At 43.7% G+C, this 26,591-nt stretch overlaps 1 protein-coding gene across 4 annotated transcripts in view; it reads left to right on the top strand.

Annotated features, from left to right (window-relative positions):
* The window catches only part of SGCD (sarcoglycan delta), a 307,428-nt gene that overhangs the window by 250,290 nt on the left and 30,547 nt on the right, over positions 1 to 26,591 (top strand). For all 4 annotated transcript variants that reach the window (XM_030229318.2, XM_030229319.2, XM_018915521.3 and 1 more), the window contains 3 exons: positions 3,306 to 3,393; positions 5,608 to 5,727; positions 19,781 to 19,853. In XM_030229318.2, coding sequence (XP_030085178.1) covers positions 3,306 to 3,393; positions 5,608 to 5,727; positions 19,781 to 19,853 — 281 coding nt within the window. The remainder of the gene's footprint in view (positions 1 to 3,305; positions 3,394 to 5,607; positions 5,728 to 19,780; positions 19,854 to 26,591) is intronic.

A 26,591-nucleotide genomic window follows, 5' to 3' on the forward strand; every position in this document is an offset into this window, starting at 1 on the left:
AAAGTGAGCCAAAGGAAGACAGCTAGTGAGCTGTTCTGGCTTGTTTAGCCATGTGTTTAACCTAGCAAACAGTCAGTTGATACCTTTTGTGAAGTTTTCTATATTTTACTGGATACCTCTGCTTGGTGAGGAGCCAGGCTAGGCAGTTTTGACATATTTTTGCACATTTCATATTCTTTCTTCTGCAGCATGTGTCCAATGTTTTAATATATTGAGTAGCTGTGGCAAATGCTGTTGTGTGTCTGCAAACATTTGAATTATTTTAAGGCTCTGGCTCTGCTAATGAGCTGGAGTAAGAGGCAGAATGATGTATTTACTCTCCAGGATTTCCTGCAGAGATGAATTGTAGGTTCATGGTGAGCTGAAAGGACATGACCAGCCCAAAGGATCTTTAAAAGATGTGTCTGTTTATTGCATGCTGGTATTCCAACTCCAGCTCCATCAAGGGCTGTGAGAGTTTATGAAAATATTGCTTCTCCATATAACTGTTTTATTGTGGTGCTGATGCCATCCTGATCTAGATTTCCACCTGCTCATATGCATCAGAATACTTCATTTTGTGTCATGGTAACATGAAAGTGTAAGAGAAGGGGAAGGCTTTGTCTTTTCAGTTGTAAATCCTAACTGGCTTTTAAAGCTTTCATTTTGTTCTGTGTGATTGAAAGAAGCTGGCATCATCACCAAGCTTGCAACAGAAGAAACGTTTTTTTTTTTTAATGTTCAGTGTTTAAAGGATGTCAATGTTATTTCCTTTGTAAACAGAAGATGATGGATAGAAAATCTGCTGAATTTTCAGCAAAAGAGAGTCATTTCTTCAGTTCTTTTTCATTCCTTAATGGAAAAAGAATTAAGGAAATGAGAGCAGGCATTGCATTAAGTGCTTCCAATGTTCTTTCCCTGCAGACCAATAAAAACATAACTCCTCCATTAGGGAAATTTAGTTTTTGAAGGCTCTGTGAATTTGAGTTCTGAATGAGTGAATGAGATGACTCTGCTGGGGTAAACATTTCCAGGTCTGATTATGTGTTTTAAGCCTTTTCTACATGGATACCAGCTCTTCCCTTGTCTTGTAGGTCTTCCTCAGAGCAACACTCTCTGTGACTTTTTACATTGGCTTATCTTGTAGTGCAATCTCATATTACAAAGAGCAGCAACAGAGTTTTTAAAATCATGGGAATTGAACTGGTTTTCTTGCCTGACTGTGAACTAGAGTTCCTGGCTTTTTCAAAACACTCCAGCTGCTTGAAAACTCCACAAGCAAAATTCAAACAGTACAAGTAAAAAAACAAACAAACAAAAACAACTTTTCTGTGCTTCCTATGGCGTGTTTATAGTAGTTATAATCTCACCCCTAACTATACATTATGCAGGTTGTAGCTATCTACCTTTAAAAATACTCTTTCTGTGTAAGTGGGAAGTGGATATTCAGCAGTAACCTGCTGCTCCTGGGTGTGTTCAGATCAGGTCCCTGAGCAGGGGGGATCCAAGTGAAACCATCTTTTCTGTCTCAGCTGTTAACCATAAATAATCAGCATTCATTTCTAGAAGTTGTAGGAGATAACAAATAAAAATCAGAGAAGAGGAGAATCATTACAAGTCATTAGAAGTGATCCTTGCTTATAAATTATTAATCATAATTCACTTTTATATACAATAATACTTAAGGAGTCAGACACATTGCAGAAGTATAGAGGGATGATTTGTCCTCATTTAGTGTAGGAGGAGACAGAGGCACCAAGAGCTTCTGAAACTTGTCCAATATCTGGAAATGATTAAGTGAAATTCATGTCTTCATTATTATTTTTATTTAGTTGTAAATAGTCTGGATGTAGCCAAAATGTTCTGGTTATAATTGATCAAACAAACCCCATTTTACTCTTTATTGCTGAAGGGTCGCCCATGGGAACATGCTGCAAAAACAGTGAAGGCAACAAATGTAATTACTGTGAATATTTGGTCATGTGATGCTGGTTTTGTTTTAGTTTTTTGAGGTTGATTTTCTGAAAACACTGCTGGGAACTGTTTGTCCATCACTAGAATGTTCCCTGAAGGCCCAGTCCACTACAAGACTCCCAGGAACAATTTCTGTGTTCCTATTATATTTTATATGCAGACAACTTAGTCCTTCTGCCATGATCCAGAAAAAATGGCATCCATGAAAATATTGTGTTCATTACAAATTCAGGAGGCAAGGAGAGCATGATGCCTGACCCACACGATCCTCTGTCCCCACCCTGATTATTCATTCCTCATGGACAAAGTTTGAAATGCTGGAAAAAGACATTAGACATAAAAATTTTAAGCTTCTTGCTGATTTTAAGTAGAAAATTTTTCAGCTTCTTGCTATTTTATCTCCTCTGCCTATCCTGTGTCTCAGTCAATTGATGAATCTGATCAGCTGCGTGCTTCAGGCATTATGAAGGGATGCTGGTGGTGAATCTCCACCTCTCACATTTGATTTTTGGCTGATTTGATTTGGGGTCAGCCCGTGCTGGTGCTGAGGGTGGCTGATAGCCCCTGAGGAGCCAGCTGTGCACAGCTGTGCAGGCTGTGGAGAACACGAGCTGCCCGGTGCCTCGGCTGTGTTTGCACACAGGAGCAGCCAGATGGTTGGAGCTGTGGGTTTGCTTTGGCTTCACTCTGCAGGAGAAATTCCTGAGATGGATGTTGCCAGGTCACTGCATGGCTCCTGTGTGCTACCAGCTGCTCTGGCTCTTCCCTCTGAGGCGTGTTTACAGCATTACAATGAGAAATTGGTAGAGCTCTCCGTGGTCCAGTGGAAGTGGGGAAGAGTTTGTGTCTTGTGTTCTGCAGACCCAGTGGGATGGGTCTGGTCACAGGCTGGAATCCCAGCCCACAGTGTGGTGGGGAAGTGTGCCAGGTGAGATCTAAGGCACTCTCCACATATAAATCACATTTTGTCCTCCCCAGCCCTTGGGCATGGCTCGCTCACGTGGTGGGCACACATTGTCACCCACTGGAGTCATCAGATGCTGTAATTTTGCAGATCTGCCTCTGAAATGCACTGCTGAAGTCAACCACCCTCCTGAAACACCTTTGGGAAGCTTAGGTCAGGTCCCATATCACCTTTTGAAATTACAGCTTGGTTGGTAGAGGCAATCATCCCTAAAGCAGGGCACTGCCTGGGCCAGACAGAGCTGTGGTGTCCACCCTGGGCTTATCCTGAGCAAGAGGAGTTACTGAAGGATAGGTGCACCCCAGCCATGCCCCCAGCCTCGGGGTCAGTGCTGGGCACAGCTCCAGCTGCCTCCCCATCTCACCTGGGTCTCGTGGTCTTGTTCCAGGGCAACCCCCTGTACTTCCAGTCCGCCAGGAACGTGACCGTGAACATCCTCAACGAGAAGACAAAAGTCCTCACTCGCCTTGTAACAGGTAAGGAGGGGGAAAGGCTGCTTGGAGGGATTAGGGAGGGATGGAAGTGGGTGGTTTGGGATGCTGTGCTGGCTTCAGACAGCACACAGGGCAGCCTGGGTGTTTTGTGGAGTAGGAAGGAAAACTTCACTCCACTCTTCAGAAACAAAGGCAGAGACAGGAAAGCTGTGCTGGAAAGGCAACTGGCTGGGGCTGTCTGACAACCAAACAAACCATCATTTTCATCTGAAAGCCAGTCCAGAGTTAGAAATGTTTGTTGTATGACATCAGGGTCAAGAAGAACATACAGCAGGCTGACATTTCTGTTGTAACAAGCACAGGTTTTTCTGAAGGCATTTATAACTTGCCTGAAATCTTGGGAACTCTGGAGTCCAACTCTGGAACAGTTTGCAATTTAAAGTCCTCCTGCTGATGAAGAGCTCCCTTTGCAGCCAAACAAGAGTGTGTTGGGTGGGGAAATGGGTGTTTTGTAAATCCCCAATGCACAGCAACCTTTGAATGAATGAATGATTTGGGTTGAAAGAGTCTAGTGCATTATATAAGGAATATGGCACTGTATATATGGTATAAAATATATATTTGATATGGGACAGAGATATATTTACTGAGATTTATGCATGGACTGTGAGAAGCATTGGTGTGTGGCAAGGGCAGTAATCCATAAACATTTTTCTAAGTTGAGACTGGGTTGCTTGGTTTGCTTATGTAACATCTTGGCCTTTAGTCACAGTATTAAATAATTAAATATGCAGCTTCAGTGAGCAATTATTTAGGCAGCATGTGTGAAACTTGCCTGGAGGAAGGAAATAAATTCGACCCCAGGTTCCCTGATTCTCACATTCAGAATGAAGGTCTTCAGTTTGTTGGTTCTCCCTGTATTTTCAAGAGGGTGTTTGGTTCTCTTAAACACCTCTGTGTCACAAGAGTTTGGAACTCAGTGATACCTCCCAGTGTGATGCTCTGGTTATTGAGCTTTTTATGCATTCAGCACCAGCTTTGGTTTCACAGTGGAGCAAAGATGTGGCCCCATGTAGTGCCTACTGCAAGGATGAGTGGGAAGGTGGTTAATAAGCAAGACACAAATCAGATTTTTACTGGATTTTCTCAGTGTGGCTGCACGAGTTTTTAAGTATTTCGAGGGATCTCAGCATGGCCTCACTTGTCTGAAGTGCAAACCACATGCATGATCCTGTGTGTCCAGGTGTCAGCAGAGGTGACCTGTGCAGGGAACTTTAGGGTAGGGATGGAGTTTTTAAGAAAATACTGGCTTTCAGGTGTTATTTCTCTTGTTTTTTGAGAAATGAGACTGGTCTTGAAGATGGCCAGAATTAAGGCAAAGTCCAATCACCTGCCTCGTGCAGAGTGATATTCCAGGAGGGCTGTGCCTTAGATGGAGTTGGGAGGGCTGGTGAGGGGTGAATTGTCCAAAGTCTGGCCCAGGTCAGTCACCCAGGGCAGCCTCTTGGTAACTCTTGGCAGCCTTTGAGCCACAAACCTGCACAGAATGGCTGCTCAGGCAGCTGATGTTTGTCAGAGCCCACAAGAAAACGTATTGCCAGAGGCTTTCCAGCACTGTAGGGCACAGCAGCCTGCAGGAAAAGCAGCAGAATTGAAATAAGATCCTCAAAAGAGAGCTTTACTTGTCTAAAAACTTTCTGCATTTGAGAGGATGCCATTCTTCTTGGCCTGCACATGATTGAAGGAGTCTAAAACAAAACATTTGCTCCTGTGCTGGTGTTTGTCTTTTCTTTTTTTTTTTTTTTTTAATTGGGCTGTCCATGACACTGATAGAATTTTAATCCAGATATGTTTAAAAGCTAGAAAACCAAGAATCTTTTACACAGCAGCATCACTCCAAGCAAAATGGGCCCGGGAGCTCTTGATGCCTCTTACACCTGCACCAATACCTCAAAGCATGGCTGGAAATGTTCATTGCTGTTTCACAGATGGGTCTGCCTTTTTGTAAAAATACCCCAGCTATCCCAGGTTCAGTGGTGATTTTATGGCATTACAAAAGCATAAGTAGAAATAGTTGAGCAGTTGTTACTTGGGTAGAAAACTGCCCTTTCCTAATAAGATCTAAAAAGCCTCTGTTTGGTGTCTCTGATGGAATTTGTTGAGCTGTTATTACTCAGTAGATGGGTTTATTGAATGTATGAAGCTGCTGTGGGATTTTCTTACACGTTTCCCTAAAGTAAAGCTTCTTCCCCCTAGGTCCCCAAGCAGTGGAAGCACACAGCCAAAAATTTGAGGTGAAAACCCTCTCTGGAAAATTGCTGTTTTCTGCAGATGACAACGAAGTGGTGGTTGGAGCAGAGAGATTGAGAGTTCTAGGTAAGAGATTGTTCATTAAGCCACAGTTTTAAGATGCACCTCTCCAATCTGAGTATAGTTTTGCCTGACTTTCCTTCCTACTTGCTGAAATCTTCTTTTGGAGATAAAACCTTGTGCTGTCTTTATGGCTTTGAATCTTCTCCAAGCAGATAAAGGCCAGGAGTTTCTGTGTGAGGGCTTTCTTAACCTGCACAATTTGTTCTTTCCCCTCCATTAAAAACTCCCCTGGAAGTTGTTTGTCTGGCTGAGTGAATTAGCTGTAAAACCAGTTTTGGAACCTGAACAACTTTTATTTCTTGGATCTGGGGTGGAGGACAGTGAGGGGTTGCCCCAGGGATGTGCCCATGTGTGCAGTCACTGTGCAAAGGGAAACCTCAGGGTTCCTGGTTTTGGTGCCAGCACTGCCACCAGCTCCTCCTTCATTCTGAAACAAACACCAGGAGGATCTGCCTCCCCAGCTGTGCTGCCTGCCAGGCTTTATTCCTAATAAAGCAGGAATAAATGGTATTTCCTAATGCAAACTGGGGAGACACTCTGGGTTTGGGATATAGGAGTTCCTTCTTATTTCTTTGGAATTTTTTTTTGTCATTAATTGGAGAAACAAAACAGTTGTGGCAATTGGAAATTTTGGGACATATTTGGTAGTTATATAAAATAAGCTGTCTGGAACTGGAATTTTTGTGCTCCCCAGTTCAATTCATGCTCTTTGGTTAATCTGGGATTTGGTCAGGAATGTTTTCACACAGGACCAGAGTGGGTAGCTCAGTGTTGTTCACAGTCACACAGCAGTGTCTCTGTGGAGGCACCAATAGTTTTTTTATAGTGACTTATTTTGGATGCATCTTTTCATTCCAAACTGTTCCTTACCTCTCTTGTAAAAACAGATCAATAAGGAGCTTGGAATTATATATAGATAGTATTTTATTTTTATTATTGTTACTGTAATTTCTAGCTATTTAATAGTATATAATATATAATATAAATGGGACTTGGTATCCAACCCTTAACATTTTTTGCTGCCTGATGTCCTGCTGTTCTAGATGGCTCCTCTTTGTGGACAGGGTGGTGGAGCCCTCTGCACATCTCTTATTGCACACTGGACTAGTTCAGTCACCAGCTAGAAAAAGTTAGGTGGGCTTCACAGCATAAATGTTGAACTACACAAAATGAGAGTGTCTTTGTCAGCTTAGAACTTTGAAGGGGCCCAGTCAGAATTCTTGTGGTGCTCCAGAGCTGGGGACATTTGTGACAGTCCATTTGGGACATTTGTGACAGTCCTCCAACAAAGCTCCCTTCACACTGCACCTTTCAGAGCTAGCTCCTGCAGGGTAGATGAAGTCAACAACAGTTTTTTAAGTGTTTTCTTGGAGGCCTTAAAATAAGAGAGATTTACATTGTTGATTTTAAAAAAAAATACAGAACCTTCTCCTTACAAGCTGCAAGTACTCTTCTTTCAGATTACATACTTTAAAAAAATTGCTTTTAAATTCCTCTGTGTTTTGAAGAAACCAGGAATTAATTTTGGTGGCTATTTTGAGTTACTGCCTTGTTTTAGTCTCCAGAATAAACAGCATGAAAAGTCTGCTGATCACTGTAGTGCACTTTAATTTTTACCTGTAGCTGAGTGTTCCTCGAGCTTGGTTTGACTTCTGCAGATCTATCAGAAAAGAAAAAATAAAATTATACTACTAGGGATGTTACATAGCAAGTATTCCAATGACCTTGAGCTGAAGTGCTTTCTGAGTTCATTCTTGGCTTTGTTTTTCTCCAGCTTTGCTTCCCCAATCTAATTTTATCTCCAAAAGTGTTTGCCGTGGCTGTTTGCCATGCTGGGAAGTGTTACACCATATGTTCGTGTTTCTTGCAGTGTTTTTGTCTGCTCTGAAGGCCAGTCCCAGTTGCAGCACACAGACAAATTCTTTTGATCATTCCTCTGGTGTTTGGGCTCTCAGGTGCTGCTGGAATGTGTCTGCTGACACCCATCTAGGCCATGGAAATAACTTCAACTTGCTCTTGTTATTACTGAACAAATACTTCTTGTAGAGGCGAGCCTGTGTCAACAACCTGGCATGAAAGTCATCCCACAGAGGTCAGAGCAGCAGTGCTTGTGGCCAGCTTTGAATATTGCCAGAGACAATAACTCTTTTCTTTGTACAGACTCCAGAGTTTTTTTCTGGAATTTTGTGTTACAGACCGATGCTGAATCCTTGTCCTGAGAAAAGAGGTGCTCTCCTGTTTTGAAATGAACCCTGCTCTGAGTATCTAGAGGGTTTTTCAACATTAGCAAGGGATGAAAAAGGGGAAGAATACACAGAATTATAGATTAAAAACAAATGCAAGTAGGACATAGGATGCATTTGATGGTGCTTCAAAAAACTGCACAGCACGGGCAGGGCAGATTTCCATATGAAAGTGCTTTTTATTTGATTCGTATTTTGGGGAGTTATTTCTGATTTATGAGCATTAAAGGACACAGAAGGCTAGAGTTGGCCACCTCTGCTTTTCATGTATGATGTAATTTTATTTGATACAGTGAATCCAGTCAAAGCTGTCTTGGTAGGAGAGGCTGGAGGATGACAGGAACTTCTGTCTGAGGGCAAGGGCAGATCTGAGCCCTCTGGCCATGGTGAGCCCTGGTAGCACTGACACAAAAAAATTCCCTGTGCCTTGCTCAGGTGGGGAGCTCAGCACTGCCTGGGTGCAGATCCCCCTGAGGGAGCTTGTGTTTGCTGCAAGAACCCTAAAAAACACTGAGCCCTACAAGGACTCCACTCTGCCCTTTTCTTCTGAGCTCCTCTGCCAGTGCTCGTGTGCGGATGGGATGGGATGGGATGGGATGGGATGGGATGGGATGGGATGGGATGGGATGGGATGGGATGGGATGGGATGGGATGGGATGGGATGGGATGGGATGGGATGGGATGGGATGGGATGGGATGGGATGGGATGGGAGCACATTCTCACTCTTAGCATCCCTCTCCTCCCCAAATGGAATGGGAGCACCCCATGGTGTTTTGAAAGATCCCAAAGCAGATCTCAGAGCTGCTCTCCTTCCCCAGAACCTCAGCTCTGCCTCTGCAAGGTTTGGAGTTCTGGTGGCAAAATCTGCCCCTTCTCTGCCCGTGGTGCCCCTGGGGGTGTGTGGGGGATGTGCAGCCCTCCCCTGGCAGCCCCTGCCAGGGTCAGCAGAGCTTTGGGCCAACAGGGACACAGAGCTCACACCTGGCTGGAGCCCCCGAGGGCTCCCAACTCAGACCCTTGCAGGGGAGATAAATGAGCTGCTCCTAATTGAATTTGTATTTCCTGCCTCCAGAAATGAAACGTGTCCAGACCATCTGAAAAACAGGGTGTAAGAAACACTCTTTAGTTAAAATAGTATTAAAAATAACTTTGATATGTATTAATTACAATTTCATTTAATAGCTTATGGAATGTTATAGCATTTATAAATAAAAGACAATCATAAAGCATTATTCTGACTGTTAATTAGCTCTATTTATTCTCCAGATTAGTTTTTAAATATGCCCTCTAGATGCCACTTGATGCTAATTAACAGAGTTACATTATTATCTCTATAGAAAGACATTTTTAATTAAATCTAAAGCAATTTAAATTAGCATGAGTTTTTACAGAAATTAAACTCTGGTCAGATGCTTAATTTAGCCTTATAAGACAACATCTGATGACATGCCAGTGTCAGTTCTCCCAAGGGCCCTGACATCTTTTTTATTTGAGATTATGTTTTGAAGTTTGTTTTCAGGGAAACTTGCACTGTACTCTGGTGTTTAATATTTATGATGGATTTAACCGATTTTTTTTTCTTTTGAAGACTAAATGTTGGTGGGAATCCACATGCATTGCAGTGAGCTGAGATAATACCACAAAAGCCACACTTGTGCAGCTTACAGGAGTCTGGCAGTCCCTGGGTTTGTGTGGGAGGTGGGATTGCATGGGCTGCATGTTGTCCCCTTACAAATCTACCAAGCTTTTTAACCACTGTTAAAATTACTGTTTTGCTTTCCAACAAGGATGGGATTAATCACAACCCCACAGGGTCCCTTCTCTACAACAGAACAATACAGGGATTGCTCCCACTCCCCAGAAAATGTCTCTCAGACATTAGCATGGCAGAAGCCTTTCTTCTAAGGGAGCCTAATGATAAAGATTTGGCTAAAGCCTTCTCCTGTGGCAAACCCTGACTAAAAGAGCTGTATTTAGAGTGGGGTGGGATGCCTTTCATCTCCCAGAATAAAGACTGCAGGAGCAGTGTGAGCCATGGCTGATTTAAAAGCACCTTTGATCTCATCAGTCTTTCCCAGCCTTCCTGTCAAATAATTAGCCAGTAGCTCCATTTCTACATTTCTTGTAGCTTTTTCCCACTGTAGCCAGCACCCTTTGGGCAGTGAACCATGTGGAGCATGTCAAGGCTGACCACAGGTTAGACTTTTAGGACTGTTAGTTTGGCAACATTTTCTTTATGTTCAAGTTTCTCTCCAGCTGCCTGGGAATGCACCTGGAAAGAGGAATCAGCTGTTGAAAGGTTATTGCAGATTTATTAATAAGTTTGGAGTAATTAAATCCAAGGCACATTTCCAGCATTTTATTCATGAGCTGTTTATTAAGGAATTTAGAGGATTTAGTGGAGGAACACCAACAATAAAAGCAGTGTGGTCCAGGAGTGTGTGGCTATTTACAAGAGGATGCAGAGACAGGAGGGAGAGGAATGGCTTTAAACTGAAAGAAGTTGGATTTAGATTGAATATCATCAAAAAATGGGATCCTGTGAGGGGGGTGAGGGCATGGGAAGGGGTGCCCAGAGCAGCTGTGGGTGCCCCACTCAGGTTGGATGGAGCTCAGAGCAGCCTGGTCTAGTGGAAGATGTCCCTGCCTGTGGCAAGGGAGTTGAAACAAAATGACCTTTAATGTCCATCCCAGGGCAAATCATTCTGTCATTCTGTGACTGTGACTGGAGAGAGCTCTTTTCAATGGCAGTGTTGGGGCTGTTGTTGGGGACCTGCTCTGCATTTATAAAACACACAGTGCTGTGGCTTGTTCCCCATGGAAGGGTTAAAAAAGCCTTTGCAATAGCATCCTTCACTTTGGTCCAGAGGAGAACAGGATTTAATGTGGATGTTACTGAGCTAACACACTGTGTAAGCTGCCCCAGCTGCCCTGAGCTTCACACCTACAAACATTTTCAGGGTCCCTTGTATTAGCTTGGTCTGGGAGGGGCCCTGCAGAGCTGTGGCTGCAGTGCCAGCCTGCTTAGAGAACTCTGCTCACATTTCCTCCATATTAAACTTTTAGGGACTTCTTGGCATGTCCTTTTCAGCCTTTACTTGCTGCAGTAGTTACAGCAGGATAACTTTAATGACTGCAAGAGTAGTTATATTTCATTAAATAATCCACAGAGGTATTTGACTGGTACCAGTCATTTCAGAGGGTGGGGTAAGGTGGAAATTTAACAGTTTCCAGGAATTACCACCCATTTTTACAGCATGTACCCTTCTTCAGCAGGGATTATTTATGGATCAGAACATGCATGGTTGCCCTTTACAGCAGCCATTATGATTTCCAAATGGCATTTTGCTGATGTGTTTGTGGCAGAGGGAACCACTCTGGTAGCCAAGTGTTGAAATCAGGCCTGACCCAGAGAAGAAATGGAGCTTTCTGGTCTCACCACTGAGTCTGCTGCAGCTTTATCCCTGAGGGGAAATGCCAAGCTTCAGTCTTTGTCGTGTGGATTTTGGGCATTGCCCTGAAATCATGTCCTTGCTACAGGTCTGTAAGCAGCCTTGTGAGAGAAACCCATGGTGCTGCAATGCTCATGTCTTAGGAAACTGAGACATTTTCCTGCTCTAATCCTTCCCTTTGCAAAGGCAGTGGAGGGGAAGGTGCCTTTAACCCAAAGGACAGGGAACTTCTCTGGGATGCCTTGCTGTGCCTCTGCACCCTCAGCTGGGGCCACTGCCCTTTCCCCCCAGTTCACCCAGTTGCAGATGAGCTCCAGCTTGCTTGGGCTGCTCTGAGCTCCTCCTGTGCTCTCAGCCAGGGAAAGGAACGAGCCCCAGCCAGCTGGGACAGGCATTTGACCTTTTGCTGGAGATGTATGAACTTCTCTGGGCAGCAGCTGCAATGCCCAGGGCTCCCTGCCCACAGGTAATCAGGCAGCAGCACTAATGCAGTCCTGGAGCAATTGCCAAGCTGTCAATTGTGTGCACTACTCCAGTGTAGTGGTTGGTGCTGCAGGAGAGGGATGGGGAATGGAATGAGGGGAGCAGGGAGATGTGCTGCCAAAGGAAGGCAGCAGGGTTTAGCACTGGCACTAGCCAGGCTGGAAAATGCCTCCACTGTCTTCAGCTCTCAGTTGTGGCTGAGCAGTTCTGTCAGATTTCCTTGAGCTTGTTGCAGAGCTGTGATTATGGGAAAAAAATTATGTTTAGCAAAATTAAGGAGTAGTGGAGGGCAAAAACATATGTTTACTCTCAGTGGTTAAAGCCACAAGAAAATTCTTTTTTTCTTTTTTTTCCTCTCAGCTAGGAATTGTGCTGTTGCTGTGTCCATGAAGAAGCAGGGGTCACAAAGAGATTTAACTTGTAATCAGCAGTGACAGAGAATTTAAAAGCTGTATAGAAAAGAAACCTGATATCGTTGAATTGGGTGGGTTTAGGGTGTTTTTGTTTTTTTCCCCAGAGGTTGAGATGCAATTGTTGGATGTTTTCTTTCGAATAAAGTATTTCTCCTATTCTGCAAGGGAAGAAATGAAAATTACCCATTTTGAATGAATATTTCTGATAGCTCCCATGCTTTAAGGGCAATAGGTGTGATGCTGTTTTCCTTTCTTTTTAATGGCAAATCCAACTTAGATTGCTCTCCTTTTTCAAAATCCACTCACCCAGATTGCAAATTTGTCTTTTTACTGGCAAGAACAAGCTGTGCTGGGAGAGGGAGATACTGAGGAGTTTTCTTTGTGTTTGCTTTTACTTAAAGTACATTCCAGGCTGAAAGGATAGCATTTATGTAAAGTGTATAGGCTTCGAGTCCAGGCTGAAATGTGTGTTCAGATTGTGTTCCCTTAATCCTGTTTAAGGAAAGAGAGGAATCATCCACCATCAGATTAATATTGATTAAATGTCACAAGGATTATGAAAGAAACATACTGTACACTTACCAAACACTGAAATCAAGTTTAAAAGTGTGGCAGATTTATATTTTATTTCCTAAGTGTCCTCCCCAGCTGATCTGTTTGAAGCTCACACAATATTCTCCATGATGAATTTCCACTGTGTATTCCCACTTCAGGTGCTCCCCTGAGTTCCTTTGCAACTTTGCACAAGAATGCTGAGAAGAGCTTCAAAGGAATTCAGTGATGACATTGCTATTGTTGAGCTGCAGGAAAAGTGTTGAAGGACCCCAAAACTAGTCAAGAAGGAAATATCTAGAGGTCAGCATAAGTTGTAGCAACCTTTCTCGTTATGTCTGTTCTCAGTTTGGGTGTGAGCCTGTCTGCTCTGTGCTGTTCTTCCCTTGATGTTCTCAGATAAATGAGCTGTGGCTGTTGGAGATGCTCTGACTACAGGCACATACATCACTAATGACCCACTTGCTCCTCTCTGGGCTTGCAGCTCATCTCATTGTTTGCAAGTTTTCCAGCTTAAAACCCAGGCTCCATTGATTCCCTGGGACTCTGAGTCAGAGAATTTTTTCTCCTCCACCCAGCAGGGCTGGAGTCACAAGGAGCTCCTGTCTGGCCTAACTCAGCCCCAGCCCAGTGCCTGAGGCTTGGCTCACTCCCTGTGTGCATACAGTGCCAAGATCAGGGCCTAAAAATAATCTGTAATAAGAAATAGAATTAATTTTTTAAAAATTATATTACATTTTTTTATTATAAACACTTTGTTGATGCTGTACATGATCTCATTATTGCCATCATTATTCAGGAATTTTTGGTTGCCCTTAAAAGAACAGCTGCCCAACACTTGGACAAAAAAGGAAGACAGACAGACCTTTGCAATGAGCTATTTTTATAGGATCCTGGAAAGAAATGTGAATGAAGCTTCATGGCTTTTGTTCAATGCACTGGCTTAACCTAACCAGGCTATTATTGGACCCTGAAATGGAGCTCCTATTGATTTCAGATTTAATGGGATTCAAGGGGAGCAACAGCAATTACTATGCTCACCCATTTAAAAACATAAATTAAGGATGAATAGGGCTTTTAAAGCTTGGAATTAGAAGAAGCAGTCACAAATAATTTTTACCTGCATTGTATTGGATTTACTTCCTGGGCATCTGTTTGCACACACTTTCTGAGACTGTCACATATTATCCTGATGAGACCTGCAGAGGAGAGAACCTCCTCAGATGGGTGTTTTCATGAACAAATTGCTGAATGTGTCCTGATCAATAATAGTGGGAATAAAAGAAGTTTATGGAGACCAACAGCACAGTATACATTGCCTCTTGACTTCAGCTAGAAAAAATCACAGCAGATCCTTCTCCTTCCCCCCTCATTTGCACAGTCCTGCAGAGCACTAAAGAGAAGATAAACTAAGGCAAACTTAATCACCAGGTTCATCACAGGCCTCTGAGACCCCACTTTCATTTGGAAGCAGTGATATACACCACTAAAGGTGTGCTACTTTAGTTATCAGTAAAAAAATACAGAGTGGGAGAGAAATGAAAATGGAAGTGGGGAATAGCTGACCAGATGTATCTGCACCTGAGTGGAAACCTGACGTCTGGCTGCATTCTGCTCAGCCCCAAGAGCTGCTCAGCTGATTGCCACCTGCCCCTGACAGCAGGAGCATCAATTATTAGTCCAAAAACCTCTCATTGCATGGTATTTGAGCTCCTCTTCTCTCTCTCCCAGCAGAGAGCAGGGTTTGTGCAGAGGGAGGGGGTGTGATCAGTGCCTTGGCACAGTGGCTGGGTCACAGCTGGCACAGGGAGCAGGGACTGCCCTTGGCACCAGGAAGGTGCCAGGACAGTGTCATGCAGCTCAGGCACTTCTGCAGCACGCTGGGAAAGCAGGAGGCAGCTGGAAAAGCTGAGCACAGAGTCCTGTGTTCCCCTGGTTGGAGCTGTTGCTGGTTAAGATGCACCTTCCAGCTGAGATTTGCTTCTTTCCTTGGGCATTGGTGCTCCTCCATTTCCAAACCCTAAAACTGGACTGGAAATGCTCTCTTGCCATGAAACTCCTGATTTTTGTTCTTGAATGAAGTGAGCACATACAGGGGGCTTTGACACCCCACACCTTATGCACTGCAAGGGGGGAAAAAAGCCAAAAACCCCAAAATACTCTCTGAGTGAATCTTTATGTGATTCAGAATACTTCAGGTAGATCCTGTCATATGCTGTATAAGTTCCTGACTGATTGTATGGAATTAAGTTATTGGGCAGAGAACCAACTAATGGAAACACATTGATGAAATCATTTTTGAGGGACATTAAATGGGACTTAAAATAAAGCTGAAATGGCTTTATGGATTTTTCAGTCAAACTGTTTATGAACATTTATCGGTGGTAAATTACACAGTGTCAGAAGAGGGAATCAGTATAATAGAAAACTCTCTGATATAATACTGTGAGAAAGAATAATTTATTGCCTAGGGATGTACAGTACAGTGTGTTTAAATCCTAGTGATATTATTGTTTTCTTCTGTCTTTGGCTGATTGCACATAAGTTACCCTTAGCAGCAGCAGAGAGTCTCATATGATGGAAAAAAAAATTAGAACTTTGCAATGAAATAGAAATTTTCTGTATGTGTTTTTCATGGCAGATAGAAAATGTTTTAATAACAGATAATTCAGGAGGCAGAAACTGTGTTGTACAATAATAAATGTAGGTTACATTGGCTTTATTCTCAGTAAAAGAGGAAGAGGGATAGAGCAGCTTTGATTGAAAAGGGAGATTGTAGCAGCTGATTCTTTAACTTTTGGAGCTATTTGTTAATACCATTTGTCAAAACTCATCATTTCTCGGGTAGAGGACAGTGAAAATAAGACTAGAGAAATGCAAGAGTAGAGGGAAATTGCTGGTCCTGAAAATACTGCCCCTTGCTTCTGGGACACCAGATCTGCCAGTCAGGCATTTCTCAGATCTGTCATTTTGTCTGTCCCATCTAACTGAGAAGCTGCTCCCATTGCAGCTCCTCTTTTGGCTAGAAAACCCTCACTTTCCTCCCCAAATATACTCAGGACCAGTTTACTGCTGCTCATACAAGCTCTCATATAAACGTTGGCTTAGGGCCAGTGGTTCTTTTCCCTTGGTGTTTTTTACCCTCCTGATGTATTTGTGCACAGCATGAGTGTCCTTCCTTAGCACACCATGCTGCTCAGCTCCACAGCCAAATCCTGCCAGCCTTCTTTCACAGGACAGACAGATTTCTGTTTGTGCAGTCATGACAGTTTTTCCTCTCTGGGGATGAGCAGGGGGGACACACAGTAGTTTGAGGATTCACTGATGAGTCTTAAAATAATGGGGTTTCCTTTTTTGTGTGTGTTCCTGTTAGACTTTCTTCTTGCCTTTCAGTTTAATGCAGTGTTTGCCTTCCCTTTGACTCTGTCACACTCCCATAAATCATGAGCAGCATTCAGCTTTTATCCAGGGATATTATATCTTGGAAGCCTCCAACATGCTGAAGAAATTTTTACTGCTTTCCAAGCACATGACCTTGGACTTCATATTTTCAATAATTTTTTACTCCATAATATCTCAGTTTCCTTCAGCAGAGCTGGAATAGCCCAGTTCAGTGACAACAGCACATTTCCCTCAAACTTTCCTTCCTTGTTTTGCCAAAGCCTTGAGTCACAGTTGGATTCCAAGATCTTCAGAGTCTTTTCCAACACCAGTGATTCTGTGATTCTAAAACCACTAAATGAGGTCACTTCCTCCAGCCTTCACTTTCAACACCCTCCAGCACTGGTGCTGTCAGAGCCTGGCTGGGGACTTCCACAGTGGCCAAAAGCCAGACTTGGACACAAATGTCCAGTGGAGATGAATTAGTCCAAGGCAGTTTTTCCCCCGGGAGCTGCTGCTCCCCCAGGCAGAGATTGAGACTCTGCAGTGTAGAACAGAGGGGCTGGAGGGAGGGGGCATGTTTGAGGTCCAGAAAATTCCCAATAGCACAGAAGGAAGAGGATGGTTCTCTACTGAAATCCTCATGCAGCAGTGAAACCACAGGGAGAACTTCCCCTGAGGATTAGGTGAGGTGAGGGAAGTTTATCAGTGTTTCTGATAAACTTTCACTGCCAACTCAAGGGGCCCTCAGCTGCTGACAGCCAGAGCCAAGGGAGGGATGTCTCAGTCCTGGTCCCTCAGCATCCCCTCGTGGCTGGTGTCCTGCTCAGTGACAGAGACAGGTGGCCCTTTGGGAGATTCTGTGTTATTAAAGAAGAATATGAATTATACAGTCAAGGCAGAAAGCTTTATCAAGGCAGGTAGCATTCACTTCAAATTCAGATCAAAGGAGAGAAACAGAAGGGTTTGGAAATCTCATTCCTGTTCCCAGTGCATGAGGGACTTTTTAATGGATCTGGCAAGAAGGGAGGCAGGAAAAGAGGGTTTGAGAACTGTGTAGGAAGGGAAAACAAGAAAATGGAGGAAACGAATACCCAGCTCTTTCATTTTCAACCTTCTTGAAATGACTGCATTGGGGTTTTCATTGACCTTGGTTCCAAAGTTGCTTCCTGCATTTAAGCTAAAAAATGAAAGCCTGGAAAACCCCAGGTTTAGAAATAAGTTAAAGTTTCTCCTTATTCTGCAAGCACTTCTGGTTACAGGCAGGTGGTTATTTTGAGTTTGCATGACTTGAGTATCCGCTTTAAGGTGTCTAAAAATTAATAAAAATGCCCAGCATAAAGTCACCCTTTAAGCCATGTGGGTGGAAAGGGTACAGGAATATCTATCTGGGTGCATCTCTCCAGCTCTAGCTCCTCATCTTCCTTCCCCCAAAAATCACTGTTCTGTTATGCAGATAAGTGCAGGCTGGATGTTTTGCTACATTTCATTGCAAAGCCAAGAGCCAAGGCAATTGTGTTGGATAAAGCAGAGATTTAAATCATTTGGAAACTGTTGAGAGAGGACAGATCTGATAGTAACAACCTTCATGGTTGGCAAGTTACAGCTGCTTATGACAACTTGTAACAATGAAAGCTTATAGTAAAGTTAAAAGCTCAGTATCTGTATTGTGCCACAGGATCAGCTTCAATCCCCAAGTATAAACCTTCAAACTTTAGGCTGCTTTCATCATTTTTTACTTTGTTTTTTTCTGGATTAAAAAGTTGTGTAGTTTTTTATAAATGTTAGAGTGCTTGTTTTCATTCTCTTTTTTTTTTTTCTTTAACACCTTGGGACAGCTTAGTTAATTTATTTCAGTGCAAAGAAGGTATAGTCCTAATGCAGTTGTAGGTGTTTCTCACTTATGGCAGCAGTTACAGCAGGATTGTTGTCTTGACACGTTTTGGACCATCTCAGAACATCTGTTATTCTGTAATGATGACTTTCAAACTGCACACAGGGAACAGTTACAATGGCATGTGTTAGGAGTGCTCTCAAACTTGTAAAAGTTTTCATCAGGATCTGTAGTTTGCACCAATAACTTTATCAGACTAAAATCTAAAGAAGTTAAACAATGCCACCAGTGCTGTCTGCATGCTGACACTGAAGTGGCTGTGATGACTGCAGGTAAAGAGTGACTAATTGTTCACAGTGTGTCTGAAGGCAAGACCACAGGTTGGAATTGAAGAATATAGGTCATACCTGCTCACTGGCTTGGCAGCTATATATTGGAGAACAGGAACTTTAATTTCTAGTGTGTGAGGCAGTTGGTGCCACTCTCAGCTGTGTTTTAATTGGAAGTTTCAGTGGGAGCAAGGAATGTGATGTTCTGCAGCAGAGAGTCAGTGACAGCACCTGGGGACTCCTGTGCTTCAACAGAGTATTTTAAAAGTAGAACAGGTTCAGGAAAAATAAAGCAGTGAGAATTCCAGAGGATTTGCTTCACAGTGATTAATTCAGAAAGGCCAGACCTTCTCAGAGAATCAGAGCAGGCTGGGGGGGTTGGGTCACCATCAGTGTCTGACTAAAGTCTCCTCATGCAAGGCTGGTTGGCACACGAGGACTGGAGAAGATTCAGTGGCTGAAAGATGAAATGGGACCATTTCAGGTTAGATGCACATTTTAAATGAGAACAGTCAGTGGAAAGGGTTGCCAGAGGGTGGCAGGGCTTTGGCTCACAGCAGTGATGTGAGGAGAGCACATCTTTCTAGAGGAGAGAGAGCAGGGTTGGGCACAAAATATTGACCCAGTTCAGGGATGGTTGGGTGAAATGGCCCAGCTGGGCTGTGCAGGTGGCCATGAAGAGGATTGCAGTGGTCTGGAACATGGACAAGCTGTCTGTGATACCCAGCAGTTCACAGGTCTAAAGCCAGTCAGCAAATGGGGCAGTGCAGCTTCCCCATTGTCTCTGAGAGAGGGGGGAATGAACAGAAGTTAAATAATTTCTGGGTCACACATTGAACTGGTGGCCAGGCTGGGACTGGGCAGGGTCTGCTTGTGCTGCCCTGCATGAGGGGGCACCTCCCTGCTTTTCCCCAGGCAGGAGCACAGCCTGGCTGGAGAGGTGCTTGCAGGGATCCAGCCAAAATCTGCTTTTCTCCCTGGAATATCTCTGAGAGCCCAGGGAAAGAAATGCTGTTGTGACATGCTCCAGGTTCTTCCATGGGGGATGCAGCTGGATTAGAGGCCTGGTTAGCAAAGGGTGTCTTTTCCAAGCTCCCTCATCAGCTGGGTCAGCAGACTCTCCCAGGTCAGGGTGCAAGCACCTGCTTTTCCAGCCAGAAGTGCAGTTTAAGGCAAACCCCACAGGTAATCAAGGCAACCATTGCAGATGAACAAGGTCTGGCTTTTCTGGGGACAGAAGGGATGTGCAAGAAGGACATGGGGTCAGGCAATGGGATAAATTGCACCTAGGTATGATTTGACAATCACTCCCCTGATAACAGCTTATAATGTTTACAATTTGTCTTCTGTTTTGTTTTGTGATTTCAGGAGCAGAAGGCACAGTGTTCCCTAAATCTATAGAAACTCCCAATGTCAGGGCAGACCCCTTCAAGGAACTAAGGTAAACTTTGGAATATGGTTTGATGGTAACTCAGTGGAGCCTTGTTGGAGTTGTGCTTACTGCTGGGCATCATTTCTGCTTTTGCATAAGAGCTTGGGGATTCTCTTTGGGAGGCATCACAAGAGAGGATGCCATGGGAGAGAAGGGACCTGCCCCATATTTCCATGTGATGTGATCAAACTAAAGGCAGTCACAGGTCATGAGAGCAGCATTCCTGCTCTGTAATGTGCTCTGCATAACCTGGGCTCAGCATTTGGGAAAAAAAACCCAGAGTAATCCATTCCTGGTTGTGCAGGGAGGTGCTGAAGGCTGTGCTGGATCACAGGGAGTAGCAGCAGGCAGAAGGATAATGCTCTCCAGCATTATCTGACTTGCAGAACTGCAAACCCTCCCTGACCCACACAGGGCACAGCACATGTGGAACTGCTGACACTTGCAGAGATGCCACTTGCTGACAGCATTGTGCCAGGGGGGAATAAACAGCACAGCTCCTGGGAGCCAGCTCTGCCCTCAAGCTAAGGCTGGGTGTTACATTTACTTGGCTTTTTAAATAATTTAAAAAAAAAAGGTGGCACTACAGGTTAACTTGCATGATTAGCCTGACTAGCCTCTGGAAAGATAGTGATCATATGGCCTAAGAAATTATTGACTGAATCTCCTGATATCTTCTGACCAAGAGTGCTGTGGGGGTTTGCCTCAATGCTCAAATTATCCCTCCTTAGAAAGAGAGAGAGACAGAGAGAGAAATATTTAAAAAAAAAAATTTAAAAAAAAGCAGAAGGACATTTTGTCCTTAAATCTTGGGTTGCCATCTCTGCAAAGTGCTGGGGATGGAGCAATGCTGAGCCAGCTGGAGTTGAGCACAAGTGCTGCTGCTTTACTGCAGATGCAGGGGCTGAGAGAGAGCACCTCTGGTGGATTCCCTGCTCTGATAGCAGGTGTGGTTATGGCCCAGCTAGGGCACCAGGGAGGATGAGGAATATCCCACCTGCCTCCCCTTGGGTCTGTCTGCCTTTCAGTTTCCCCCAGGAAACCCTCTAATTGTCCCAGTTTCCCACTCTGGGGATCATCTGGCAGACAGCAGGAGCAGTGGAGGCGTGATTGGGTTTGTTGTGAAAGTTTGTTCTCTTCCTCCAGGCAGAGAGTTGAACCCTGCCTCGTGCTTTTCCCAGTTTGGGTCTGCTTCCTTTAAAAAAAGAGGAAATGGGGTCTTTACTCACTGTGACATGCAGCTGGCAGGGCAGGGGCTGCTGTGGGAAAAGGAGATGGGAGGGCAGGGAGTGGTGGGGCAGGGCTCTCCATTTCCCTGGAAAAGCCAAGCAAAGGCATCAGCAAATGGATTTCTAGGTGACCTCAGGTGACAAAGGCTTTCTGGCACAGCCTGTGTTTACTGATATTTTCATTAAAAGAAAAAACAAAAAAGGCAAGATATTTTACAAGAACCAAAATTTACAAAACCAGGTCTTGAGTAGTGCAAAAGAGATGTGGTCCAAGTTTGTGATGATTTAAGACTTTTCTAAAATGGGAAGGGGGGGGGAAATCTAAATAAATGTAGGATGTGGTATTGGAGGGGAAAATGTGAATTGAAAGAGCCTTAACCTGATTGACTATGCTTCTGTTCCAAAGTGAATTAAGCTAAATGAAATTGAAATGAATTAATGGCAGTATCCATGCAAGGGATTGATTCAGTGTATTTGATCTGCTTTAAATTCATGTGGTTATTTCACTTGTTTTATGTGAAGAGCTGTTAGGTAACTGATTTCCTTTTGAATTGGTGGAGTGGGTGAAAAAATCCTTTAAAATCTGTTGGGGTTTTTGTAATTTTTTTTTTCTTTTTTTTTTTTGAGGAAAAATATTGAATAGGATTTACCTGGGGGGAACAAAATCCCATAAAATCCTAAAATACTTTGTGTGCTTCTAACAAGTTTATCTTGGCAAAAAATAAATGTTTTTACAGCATCCTGAGGAGAAAAGAGCCAGTGGTGGCAGTGTGTAGGGAAAGCAAGGTTTTCCAAGAACAAATGCTCCACTGCTCCCCAGACCAAGATCCATCCATCTCTCTCTCCATGGTGGATCACTGGCTGCTTCTTAGGTAAAACAGAGCCTTTTGGGGGCAGTGCAGAGTTAATAGTGAAAATAATCTCACTCTGAGGGGAGATTTGTTGTTTCCTTCCTATTTTGATAGCAGTGTGTGCACAAGGTGTCCTTCCTGCCTAGTTACAAAGATGCTGCAGTGAGATGGGGCTGGATGAGATGGGCCCTGAGCTGTCACACATTGCTGGGGAAGCAGCAGTGAAATCACACCCTCAGTAGCTGGCTTGCCTCTAAAAGACCTTCTTCTGCAATAAACAGTGCTTCCTTTCCTGCTTGGGCTGAACTTCTGAGGTGGAAAGTGCCCATTCAGCTGCTGCAGGTGCCCCCAGGCAGCACCAGCCTCCATCTTTAGCCTAAAGCAAGGATTATGATCCACTGGGAATTTCTCCCTTTGCTCCTGTCAGTGCCCACTCCCCTTCTTTTGCTGGATTCCAAAATGAGGTGGCAGCTGTCACAAAGAGAGGAGACCAGCTGCTCCTGTCCCACCTGGGAGTCAGGACTGTCCTCCTTGCCTTCCTCCTCTCCTGGACAGACAGACTGAGTCCCTGGCAGGACAGACCGACAGGACGTGCCACTCCTGTCCCCAAGGCCTGCAGTCACACCTGTGTGCCACCACAGCTGACACCTCCAGGTGACAGGACCCTTGTTCTCACCAGCCTTTCTGTCCCTCTGGCTGATGAATGGTTTTCATCATTCAGCTTTCTTGGTGAATCAGCTGCTCAACATCCCGGTGATCCTCTTGGCTCAGGGTCCTTTTTAAAACACCTCTGCAGTGGTTCAGGAGAGAATCCCAGTGGGAATATGTGCACAGCCCTTTCCTGACATGCTGAGCCCCTCTCAAGGCTCCAGAAATCGCTTTTGTGCTTGTTTGAGGCAGCACTGGACTTTGCTGCAGACAGACTCAGGAGCCCTAAGACATTCCTGCTCAGTGTCCAGCTAGGAATGCCAGAGCTCATTAATGTCTTGTTTAATTCAGAGTGTCATTACCAGCTCATGTTTCTTACCTAGACTCTAGAATATTCTTTAATAGTGACCTAAAAACTAGAGATGGTTGATAAATATTTGATTTACTTTTGTGAACTTCTTCATGTTTTTACATATTTAAGGTAATTGTAGACTCCTGAGTGAATTTGTCGTTGTTTGTTGGGGTCTAAACTGGTCAAAATCTCTAAAAAGGAAAGCAAACAAATCCAAATTAATTTAAATACTTGGGATGTTTAGTATTGCCATCTGGTATCATCCCAAAATAGTTCAGGGGGAGGGCTTGGGAGATTTGTTTGGACATTGAAATATTTGTACTCATCTGCATTGATGCTTTTCAAAGCAGGTTGGTGCCTTTGACATATGGTAATGTGATTGCTTATGTATAAAAGTTGAATTCAATATGACCTTTTCTCACTGGATTATTTGAGTAGCACCCAAGTCACTTGTCAAGAGGCTGCCTTGAGAACCTCTCCTTGACATTGGCAGGAATCACCTGCCTTTTTCTATTTACATTCCTCCAAAAAGCAAATAGATGCCAGAGATGCAAACAGAAATTGTCCATCAAACACCAGATCAGCACTCTGCAGAGGTGAGGGATAAAGGCTGCACTAGCCAGGGAATAAGGAAGAAGGAAACAGTTTGAGATGAAGGGATTAAAAGGTGGGTGATGAAATATAAGATAAAAGTCTCAGGAGGATGCTGTTAAAGTGCCAGTGCTGGAGGCTGGGCACAGGGTGGGGTTGGGGCAGAGCTGCCTTCAGTACCAGTGTGCTGCAGCTTGGAAACCTGCTCCAGGGTATTCCTGTTCCCAGAATTAAATAAAAGGAAATCAGACAGCATGACATTCACTCCATGAGGGGCAAGCACACACCTGGAATTCATCCACAGATATTGTGGGTTAGAAATGCAGTAAGTTGCTCATCCAAGGCCAGGAAGCCAGGGGATGACTGTTTTTTTCTGTAATGCACAAATATAGTTAAGGTAGAATTAATCCCTTGGGCTTAAAGGGGTAATTTTGGGCTAAAGTTAATTATGAAGCACTGAAGGCACGAAATGGCAGATGAAATGTGCTTGCTGCTTGATTTTATTAGTGCAATTCCACCTCACCACATAGAGTACTGAACTATCCAAATAGTCCAAGTGAGACCTATTGTAACAAAAAACAATTTAAATACAGTGCTGAGCTAACATAACAACACTCATTTTGGAAAACAGGAATTCTTACCAAGTTAAAGTTTCTGTCAGCTGTGTTTCACAAGGCACCACAGATAAGTAGGTACAAAAATAATATTTCTGTCTAAAACCAATTACAGTAATAATGATTAAGAGGAGAAAAAAGTGAGGAAATGCAAAAATTGAATGGTATAAAAGAGGAAATAATTGGTGAGAAATGAAAGTCATTTATAGAGAGTATTATAGGATACTGAAACACTGTTTATTCCAGTGAACACTTGTGGATTCCTGTGAGGTGTCAGCAAGGGGGAGATGACCACTGAACCCTTGTGCAGTGCTGGTGTTATTTTCTGGCCTTTATTCTGTGGGGGTTTCCTAATGCAAACAAAGTCTTTTCCTGGGAGATATTAATCATCAGTGCTGGCTGTTATCTCAGATTGAATTCCTTTGCTGTGTACAAGATCTGTATCCTGCCTAGCTGCCTTGTGCCCAGGTTTTGTCATTAGCTTTCAACAGCAGAATGTCACTTGCTCCATAATCAGAGCATCCATCTGACCTTCGAGTGCTGCTCACAGAGGTGTGTGAGCCAGAAATCCTCTGGGACTTGAGAGAAGCCCCATCCCTGTGACCAGTCTGTACAGTCAGACATGCAGATGGATCCATTTGAATAACAAAAAAGTGAGCTTGTTTGGCTTTTTTTAACTCTCTGTGCAGTACACTGCTAACCTTGAGTAGAAAATAGATGCTAATAAATGCAAGGTCTTAAAAATGTGAATTATAGCCATTTCACACTCCATGGCAGACTCACACTGGTGAAATGGCTTAATGCTTAATTACAATGCTTGTCCTTCTCTCAAGTGCAGATGACATTCCTCAGATAGATTTTGCAATGACATCTGTGGAAATAAGTTGTGAAACTAATTAGTTATTCATATAATACAGAATATTGACTCCACACTGATTAAAAGGATGTGGTGACACATCTAACATGATGTATCTGTCAAGTAGGTTAGTCTGAGGTGGTATTTTTGGAAGGTCTTACAGAAAATTATGAAAATACCATTTGGCCTCTGGAATGCAGATGTTTACAGGAAATGTTTGCTTTCATTTACATTTTGAAAATGTTTTAGGAGGACTGCCATGCTCTGGAGTGACACTGTGCCCTGGCACCTGGGCTCCAGGCTCTGAGGACCATTTTTGGGGTGCCAGCTATAAAAAAGTCTGCAGGTTATTGACTGCCTGCAGCCATAAGTGCTCTAAAAGCAATCATTAGACAGCTGCCCAGAGAGATGGGCAAGGAACCTGTTGGGTTTTTTTCAATGTTTTCCTTGCAGCAAAGCCTGGCTGGAGCTGCTGTTCCTTAGGGCAAGACTTAGGCAGGACTTAGGGCAGTCAGGAGATGCTGCAGCAGGAATCAGTTGGTGCTGCTGCTCAGGGATCCAGCATTTGTCACGCTCTGTGAAAGGCCCAAAACCCATTCTTTTATCATAACATTTGTACTTGAGATAGAGCTATTTGTACTGAGGCTATTGAGCATGAAATACAGAAGTAAATAGAAAGTTGGCAAGGAAAGCACCTTACCCACCTATCACTGTGATACCAATCCTTTGCAAATACTGTGATATTTAGGATGTAATCATATTTAAAATGACTGAATAGCTCAGAAGAGAAGGAGATTTTCCTTTGAACACTGTTCTTATCTTAAAGAAATGAGAGGAATGTAATCCACTGAGCACCGTGTTTGCTTTTGGGTAGAAAAATACCTGGTTTTCTTTAATATTTCTCTCTATCCCTTCATACCTCTCTCCAGCTGTGCATCACATATTCCTTAAACCCCAAGTGAAGAGCAGAGAAGGCAGAATAAAAATCTCTGCGTTGTTCAGCAGTCAGTCCCTGCTTTTAAGAAGGAATATCTCCCTGCTAAGGCTTCCCCTGTGAGCCTGGGAGGTGTCTGCAGGCAGAGCTCCCTGTTCCCACTGTGCTGAGCCCAGCACAGGACCCACAGCTGGGATTTCACCTGCTGGACTGCAGCAGTGCCCAGCCAGCTTGCTGAGAATGGGGCATCAACACAGACTTCTCATTAACCTGGGACAGAACAGGGAAGGGCAGTTCAGACACTTCACTGCCCACGTGAGGAGTTCCTCAGGGTTTTGTTTCCTGCTGCCCTTTGCTGGGAGCAGAGGGTTTGGCTGGGCCACAGCAATAATGTTTATTAGTTTGACTGAGGCACTTGGAGCTACAGAAGTCCCCTGTGAATAAAAAGGACATTTTTACAAATGCACTAATTGTACTTTAGGCAGTAGTCAGGAATCAATAGCTGCTGCATAACCTTATTAAAGAGAAGGGAAATATGTGTCCACAACTACAGTGGGGTCCTTCCTTTTGAAAGCAGTATTTTGTATCTGCTTATTAAGAGAAATGACAAATGTTCACCATGCCTGCAGAATCTTTATTCTGAATTTGTTTCATGGGGAATAGAGTTGCTTT

The sequence above is a fragment of the Serinus canaria genome, chromosome 13, assembly GCF_022539315.1.
Source record: "Serinus canaria isolate serCan28SL12 chromosome 13, serCan2020, whole genome shotgun sequence".
NCBI lineage: Eukaryota > Metazoa > Chordata > Aves > Passeriformes > Fringillidae > Serinus > Serinus canaria.